The following is a 9,460-nucleotide window of genomic DNA, read 5'->3' on the forward strand; positions in this document are numbered from 1 at the left end:
AGGAACTGCTGTCAGCCCTCTCTCTCAGCCTGGCTAGGAACTGCTGTCAGCCCTCTCTCTCAGCCTGGCCAGGAACTGCTGTCAGCCCTCTCTCTCAGCCTGGCTAGGAACTGCTGTCAGCCCTCTCTCTCAGCCTGGCTAGGAACTGCTGTCAGCCCTCTCTCTCAGCCTGGCCAGGAACTGCTGTCAGCCTTCTCTCTCAGCCTGGCCAGGAACTGCTGTCAGCCCTCTCTGTCAGCCTGGCCAGGAACTGCTGTCAGCCCTCTCTCTCAGCCTGGAATCAGGAATCAGATTTCAACACTGACTATTTAAAACCTTAATCTCCATTAGTGTTTCCCCTCTCCGCCACTGGCGGTGTTTGTGTTTGTGTGTCAGGGTCTTGTGTAAGCCCATGTCCTGTCTTGTGTTCCATTGATGTTTGATGGGCTGATGTTGTTGGGAAGTTGAGTTTTTATCCATCTCAACATGGTGGAGGAAGCAGTAAAGAAACACGGCAGAGAGGTTAGAGAATATACAGTATGTCTGCAGGCCATAATAGAAAACCTAGTTGTCAAACAGGGAAATGGTTCCAATCGTTTTTCCACCTTTCATTTATCCCATTTGGGATTTTAGAAACACTTAAAATCAGGACTGTGTTTTGTATAGGTTTACCCTGGCATGACGTTTTGATAACTGTGTAAATCTCCCTCGGACAAGGTGACTTTTATCAATATATTTGCCTGTATTTACCCCCCCAACAAGGAAATGCTAATTAGCTGCTAATGTGGCTATCATAAAGAACTACAAATACCATGATGATCTGGACGAGACTGACGAATCAGGACAAAGGTAAGAATCTCTGGGTTAATTATTTAATGTTGGCTAAATGTAGTAATAAATAAATTGGTTGAATTTCTTGTGCAAGGGAATAGGGTGCCATAGGGCTCTGATATAAAGTAGTGCACTATATAGGGAATAGGGTGCCATAGGGCTCTGATATAAAGTAGTGCACCATATAGGGAATAGGGTGCCATAGGGCTCTGATATAAAGTAGTGCACTACATAGGGAATAGGGTGCCATGGGGCTCTGATATAAAGTAGTGCACTATATAGGGAATAGGGTGCCATAGGGCTCTGATATAAAGTAGTGCACTATATATAGGGAATAGGGTGCCATAGGGCTCTGATATAAAGTAGTGCACTATATAGGGAATAGGGGGCCATTTGGGAATCCCCGTTCAGCAGGAAGTCATTCTCCCCGGCCTGCTCTAAGTGCTGGGATGGGAACACATTAAACAGTTGGTGTGGAGCTGAGATAAAGTCCAGTCATTTCTGCTTGACATTTAGCTCTGTGACCAGCCAACACTATTAGCTATCGTCCACTTAACCATGTCTACAACCGTTACCTCACAATTACACCTGACCTAATGCCCAGAGCCGGATAACATCTGGCACGAGTTGAAGTCTGGTTTTCTGATTAACCAAATAACAGCGGGGTGAAATCTGGCATAGAACGTCATCAGTACATAATGTTCTGACTGGCTTGTTGTGACATTAGCTTCATAACCAAATGACAATCATTTATTAAAGACGTCATTTTCATGACAACATCAAAACATCTGGGAATAATGTCATGTTGCACGGTCGTCATGAGTATGGTAGTTTAATCAGAATTCAAGTGGTGTAACTATTCCAATGGGTAAAATGAAACAGAGGGGTTCCATAAAGAGGAAGTAGTATTATATAGTACAGAGGGGTTCCATTAACAGGAAGTAGTATTATACAGTACAGAGAGATTCCATAAAGAGGAAGTAGTATTATACAGTACAGAGAGATTCCATAAAGAGGAAGTAGTATTATACAGTACAGAGAGGTTCCATAAAGAGGAAGTAGTATTATACAGTACAGAGAGATTCCATAAAGAGGAAGTAGTATTATACAGTACAGAGAGGTTCCATAAAGAGGAAGTAGTATTATACAGTACAGAGGGGTTCCATAAAGAGGAAGCAGTATTATACAGTACAGAGATTCCATAAAGAGGAAGTAGTATTATACAGTACAGAGGGGTTCCATAAAGAGGAAGTAGTATTATACAGTACAGAGGGGTTCCATTAACAGGAAGTAGTATCATACAGTACAGAGAGATTCCATAAAGAGGAAGCAGTATTATACAGTACAGAGAGATTCCATAAAGAGGAAGTAGTATTATACAGTACAGAGAGGTTCCATAAAGAGGAAGTAGTATTATACAGTACAGAGAGATTCCATAAAGAGGAAGTAGTATTATACAGTACAGAGAGGTTCCATAAAGAGGAAGTAGTATTATACAGTACAGAGAGATTCCATAAAGAGGAAGTAGTATTAAATAATACAGTCTAACATCTGAATTCTCTCACTGAGGTTTATGTGTCTTTAATGTACCAGGTATCCCTCCCTAAACCCTCCATATACCCTCCATATACCCTCCATAGACCCTTCATAGACCCTCCAGAGACATTACTGTGATGCCCTCTATCAGAAAACATCAACCATCCATAGACCCTCCATAGACCTTCCATAGACCCTCCATACATACTACTGTGACATAGACTGACCAGGTGAATCCAGGTGAAAGCTATGATCCCTTTTTGATGCCACTTGTTAAATCCACTTCAGACAGTTTAAAGAAGGATTTATAAGCTTTGACACAATTGAGACATGGATTGTGTATGTGTGACATTCAAAGGGTGAATCGGCAAGACAAAATATTTAAGTGCCTTTGAACGGGGTATGGTAGTAGGTGCCAAGCGCACCAGTTTGAGTGTGTCAAGACCTGCAACGATGCTGAGTTTTTCACGCTCAACAGTTTCCCTGTGTGTATCAAGAATGGTCCACCACCCAAAGGACATCCAGCCAACTTGACACAACTGTGGGAAGCCTTGGAGTCAACATGGGCCAGCATCCCTGTGGAACGCTTTGGACACCTTGTAGAGTCCCTGCCCCGATGAATTGAGGCTGTTCTGAGGGCAAAAGGGGATGCAACTAAATAATGTTTTGTACACTCAGTGTATAGCTTCACTAGTTTCTCTCTCTTTCTCTCTCTCTCTCTATCTCCTCTCTCTCTCTCTCTGTCTCCTCTCTCTCTCTCTCTCTCTCTCGCTCTGCTCGATACAGCTTGAGTTTCAATTTCCAAGTACAATCAATGTGGAGATAAGGAAAAATGCATTTAATTTATATTTGCTAATAAAACACATTTAACACAGAGATAACACAAGTCCACACATTTCCTAAATACAATAACATTGATCAAATAATTGTCTTCCTGCTGGTAGGTTTGTTGCTGAATCTGCAGGGTGCAGGTTGGTTTGTTGCTGAATCTGCAGGGTGCTGGTTGGTTTGTTGCTGAATCTGCAGGGTGCTGGTTGGTTTGTTGCTGAATCTGCAGGGTGCTGGTTGGTTTGTTGCTGAATCTGCATGGTGCTGGTTGGTTTGTTGCTGAATCTGCAGGGTGCTGGTTGGTTTGTTGCTGAATCTGCAGGGTGCTGGTTGGTTTGTTGCTGAATCTGCATGGTGCTGGTTGGTTTGTTGCTGAATCTGCAGGGTGCTGGTTGGTTTGTTGCTGAATCTGCAGGGTGCTGGTTGGTTTGTTGCTGAATCTGCGTGGTGCTGCTATTTCTTCTTGTATTCAGGGAATAATTTTCTCCATGTGATATTCTGCATAGCAACAGAATCAATAGAATATATTTTATCATATACGGTGTGGGTATATACAGTACCAGTCAAAAGGTTGGACACACTTACTCATTCAAGGGTTTTTCTTTATTTTTAATACATTGTAGAATAATAGTGAAGACATCAAAACTATGAAATAACACATATGGAATCATGTAGTAACCAGAAAAGTGTTAAACAAATATTATATTTGAAATTCTTCAAAGCAGCCACCCTTTGCCTTGCTGTCATATTTGCACACTCTTGGCATTCTCTCAACCAGCTTCATGAGGAATGCTTTTCCAAAGGTCTTGAAGAAGATCCCACATATGCTGAGCACTTGTTGGCTGCTTTTCCTTCACTCTGCAGTCCAACTCATCCCAAACCATCTCAATTGGGTTGAGGTCGGGTGATTGTGGAGGCCAGGTCATCTGATGCAGCACTCCATCACTATCCTTGTTGGTCAAATAGCCCTTACACAGCCTGGAGGTGTGTTGGGTCATTGTCCTGTTGAAAAACAAATGATAGTCCCACTAAGCGCAAACCATATGGGATGGCGTATAGCTGCAGAATACTGTGGTAGCCATACTGGTTAAGTGTGCCTTGAATTCTAAATAAATATCACTGACAGCATCACCAGCAAAGTATCCCACACATCACACCTCCTCCTCCATGCTTCACACATGGGAACCACACATGCGGAGATCATCTGTTCACCTACTCAGCGTCTCACAAAGACACGGCAGTTGAAACCAAAAATCTCAAATTTGGACTCATCAGACCAAAGGACAGATTTCCACCGGTCTAATGTCCATTGCTCGTGTTTCTTGGCCCAAGCAAGTCTCTTCTTATTATTGGTATCCTTTAGTAGTTGTTTCTTTGCAGAAATTCGACCATCAAGGCCTGATTCAGTTGATGTTGAGATGTGTCTGTTACTTCAACTGTATTATACTGTATCTTAGTCTATGCCGCTCTGCCGTTGCTCATCCATATATTTATATATTCTTAATTCCATTCCTTTACTTAGATTTGTGTGTATTGGCTATATGTTGTGAAATTGTTAGATATTACTAGTTAGATATCACTCCACTGTTGGAGCTAGAAACACAAGCATTTCGCTACACCCACAATAATATCTGCTAAACACGTGTATGTGACCAATAAAACATGATTTGATTTGATTTGAAGCATTTATTTGGGCTGCAATCTGAGGTGCAGTTGACTCTGATGAACTTATCCTCTGCAGCAGAGGTTCCTCTGGGTCTTCCTTCCTATGGCGGTCCTCATGAGAGCCAGTTTCATCATAGCGCTTGAAGGTTTTTGTGACTGCACTTGAAGTAATGTTCAAAGTCCTTGAAATCTTCCGGATTGACTGACCTTCATGTCTTAAAGTAATGATGGACTGTTGTTTCTCTTTGCTTATTTGAGCTGTTCTTGTCATAATATGGACTTGGTCTTTTACCAAATAAGACGATCTTCTGTTTAACACCCATACTTTGTCACAACACAACTGATTGGCTCAAACACATTAAGAAGGAAAGAAATTCCACAAATTAACTTTCAACAAGGCACACCTGTTAATTGAAATGCATTCCAGGTGACTACCTCATGAAGCTGGTTTAGAGAATACAAAGAGTGTGCAAAGTTGTCATCAAGGCAAAGGGTGGCTACTTTGAAAAATATCAAATCTCAAATATATTCTTGATATGTTTAACACTTTTTTGGTTACTACATGATTCCATATGTGTTATTTCATAGTGTTGATGTCTTCACTATTATTCTACAATGTAGAAAATATTACAAATAAAGAAAAACTGCAGAGTGAAGGGAAAGCATCCAACAAGTGCTCAGCATATGTGGGATCTCCTTCAAGACCTTTGGAAAAGCATTCCTCATGAAGCTGGTTGAGAGAATGCCAAGAGTGTGCAAATATGTCAGCAAGGCAAAGGGTGGCTGCTTTGAAGAATTTAAAATATAATATTTGTTTAACACTTTTTTGGTTACTACATGATTCCATATGTGTTATTTCATAGTTTTGATGTCTTCACTATTAAAACATTATACTGCCCCAATTCACAGGACATGGTTAGGTGAGTGTCCGGCTTTGTAAAGTAGCTGTTGGGTCCAGTTAAAGCAGCAAAGTAGAGTCAGATTACTGCTGCCAAAAGAAGAGATGGGGGGGGGGAGTCAATCCTAAAACGTAGTTGTCCAACCCAACCCAACCCAGTTGTCCAACCCAACCTTCAATAGGTGGCCAGACTTTTACAAAAAGTGGAGACAAGTTAACCAATGATGAGACCATGCCTCAACCATGTTCAAATTATAGACTTGTGTTGAATTCCAGAGACTAGTGTTTAATATGTCAGCAAGGCAAAGGGTGGCTGCTTTGAAGAATTTAAAATATAATATTTGTTTAACACTTTTTTGGTTACTACATGATTCCATATGTGTTATTTCATAGTTTTGATGTCTTCACTATTATTCTACGATGTAGAAGATAGTAAAAATAAAGAAAAACCCTTGAATGAGTAGGTGGGTCCAAACTTTGGAATCGTACTATATATATACATACATACAGTCGGTATTTACAGGTTACTGACAAAATACAGGAAACACCAACATTAAGTGTGTTAATGGGGCGTTGGGTCTCCACCAGTCAGAAGGCTTCAATGCACCTTGTCATAGATTCTACAAGTGTCTGGAACTCTATTGGAGGGATGTGACACCAGTCTTCCACCAGAAACTCCATCACTTGGTGTTTTGTTGGTGGTGGAAAACGCTGTCTCAGGCTCCACTCCAGAATCTCCCAGAAGTGCTCAGTTGGGTTGAGATCTGGTGACTGACACACACACACACACACACACACACACACACACACACACACACACACACACACACACACACACACACACACACACACACACACACACCTTTAAACCCCTTATGGGTTGAGATCTGGTGACTGAGACACACACCTTTAAACCCCCTATGCTCCTTTTGAGATCTCTTCTTCTATCCATGGTAACCAAAACAATGAAACGCTGGGCATTTTTTATGACCCTAAGCATGATGGGATGTTAATTGCTAATTAACTCAGGAACCACACCTGTGTGGAAGCACCTGCTGCTTTCAATATACTTTGAATCCCTCATCTACTCAACTGTTTTCCTTTATTTTGCCAGTTACCTGGACTGTATGTATTTATGTAAGAATCATTTCATTTTCATAACATCGTGATGATCATTTTGTGTATCTAGATACTCAAGGAGTATTTCAGTAGTTCTTTACCTTTTTGCCCCAAGTAGACTCCTTGGATTTCAGGCCCTCCAGCATCTCATAGGTGTTTCCCTCCTGGTCTGTGGCGGTGCTTTGTGTCCCCTTCAGGCCACCGTCCCCTGGGATCTGCTCATAGGTGTTGTCTGTAATCAGATGACGGGGAGGAGATGGCCCCTCTGGAACCTCTGCATACATACTCTCCTCTTGCTGAGGAGTCTGGTCCTGGGGGTTAGGGCTCCTGCCACGGTCTCCTTCTCTCTGCTTCTGTAGTCCCTTCCAGGGGGTGTCCTGGCCCTCACCAAGCCCGACAGAGGCCTGGTACAGTGGATTGGTGCTCAGCTGATCCAGGCTGTGTGGTCCACCGTGGATCTGTGGCTGGGGGTTTTCCCTGGGGTCCTGAAGAGAGTAGGCGTGGCAGGTGACCCTCTTGGGGGGATTGGGGGAGTGAGAGGTGTGGGGGAAGCAGGGGATGGTTATCCTATTGGAGTACCCCTCCTCCTCCTCCTCCTCCGTGGTGTCGTCCAGGCGGGGTAGAGAGCGGCTCCGTCCATCTGGCAGGGTCAGCTCAGAGTACATGACTCCTCCTGCTGCTGTGGAGGTGTTATTGAAGGACCAGGGGCCGGTGCTTCTCCTCTGGTTCAGACTCCCAGTACTGGCCAGTCTCTCCACTTTGTTCTGGTTAGTATGTATTTCTGCGTATTGGGTTTGACTGTGAGATTTGGTCTTGTTCTGGTTAAAATGTATTTCTGCGTATTGGGTTTGACTGTGAGATTTGGTCTTGTTCTGGTTAAAATGTATTTCTGCGTATTGGGTTTGACTGTGAGATTTGGTCTTGTTCTGGTTAAAATGTATTTCTGCGTATTGGGTTTGACTGTGAGATTTGGTCTTGTTCTGGTTAGAATGTATTTCTGCGTATTGGGTTTGACCGTGAGATTTGGTCTTGGTTTGGTCATGGTGTATTTCAGACAAGGTTCCACTCAGAGAGTGGGTCAGAGGTGGGCCTCGCCTTGGTACTGGAGGTACTGCTTGCTAAAGACAAAACACAGGAAATACATTGGGGTTTAAGTCATACAATATTTCTGTATGAAATGTGCTGAGGTTAAAGATCACCTGAAGATGAACTAATACCAGTGGAAAGGTTTCCTACACTACAGGTCACGACCCTGTCGGGTAATAACATGTCGTTCCATCACCGCTTATAACCTGACTTCAGCCATCGTAGCGGCTAGCCTACTGTACCTGTGGGAGGGACTTCCTGCCAATGGATACTGTTGATGTCAACTTCCTGTTGTTGGTTTTGGGTGGCAGCACGGGTGGCACTGCAGGGGGCTGCCTAGTTGGCGGCAGGTCATTCCATTGGTGCTGCTCATTCCGTGGGTCATTCCGTGGGTCATTCCGTGGGTCATTCCGTGGGTCTTTTTGAAGGTCATTCTGTTGGTGTTGGTCATTCTTCTGTTCGTTCTGCTGGTCCCAGTAACTTCTCAGGGCTCGGACATTGACCCCACCGGTCTTCTATTTGGCCTCAAACTGGACCACATCATACAGCTCTCCTGAGCTTGACTAAACACAGAACACAGATAGACTGGGATGGCATGAGAAGATACAACACAGATAGACTGGGATGGCATGAGAAGATACAACACAGATAGACTGGGATGGCATGAGAAGATACAACACAGATAGACTGGGATGGCATGAGAAGATACAACACAGATAGACTGGGATGGCATGAGAAGATACAACACAGATAGACTGCGATGGCATGAGAAGATACAACACAGATAGACTGCGATGGCATGAGAAGATACAACACAGATAGACTGGGATGGCATGAGAAGATACAACACAGATAGACTGGGATGGCATGAGAAGATACAACACAGATAGACTGGGATGGCATGAGAAGATACAACACAGATAGACTGGGATGGCATGAGAAGATACAACACAGATAGACTGGGATGGCATGAGAAGATACAACACAGATAGACTGCGATGGCATGAGAAGATACAACACAGATAGACTGCGATGGCATGAGAAGATACAACACAGATAGACTGGGATGGCATGAGAAGATACAACACAGATAGACTGGGATGGCATGAGAATATACAACACAGATAGACTGGGATGGCATGAGAAGATACAACACAGATAGACTGGGATGGCATGAGAAGATACAACACAGATAGACTGGGATGGCATGAGAAGATACAACACAGATAGACTGGGATGGCATGAGAAGATACAACACAGATAGACTGCGATGGCACGAGAAGATACAACACATCATACAGCTGTCCTGCTTGACTAAACACAGACCACAGATAGACTACAACACATCATACAGTATGTAGAGGTCAGGGACTCTGTAATGCTATTGGTTCTCCTACCTGACGACAGTATGTAGAGGTGAGGGACTCTGTAATGCTATTGGTTCTCCTACCTGACGACAGTATGTAGAGGTGAGGGACTCTGTAATGTTATTGGTTCTCCTACCTGACGACAGTATGT

At 43.3% G+C, this 9,460-nt stretch overlaps 1 protein-coding gene across 1 annotated transcript; it reads right to left on the reverse strand.

The window, feature by feature from the left end:
- Positions 1-6,869: 6,869 nt before the first annotated feature.
- LOC115202542 (E3 ubiquitin-protein ligase RNF12-like) lies at positions 6,870-8,573 on the reverse strand. Its single transcript, XM_029766667.1, has 3 exons — positions 8,550-8,573; positions 8,185-8,457; positions 6,870-7,974 (listed from the first exon to the last, which is right to left on the reverse strand). Exons 1-3 carry the CDS (start codon positions 8,571-8,573, stop codon positions 6,943-6,945), a joined length of 1,329 nt encoding a protein of 442 aa, XP_029622527.1. The 3' UTR covers positions 6,870-6,942.
- Between the last annotated feature and the right edge of the window lie 887 nt (positions 8,574-9,460).

This window comes from Salmo trutta, chromosome 12 (assembly GCF_901001165.1).
Source record: "Salmo trutta chromosome 12, fSalTru1.1, whole genome shotgun sequence".
In the NCBI taxonomy this organism is placed as follows: domain Eukaryota; kingdom Metazoa; phylum Chordata; class Actinopteri; order Salmoniformes; family Salmonidae; genus Salmo; species Salmo trutta.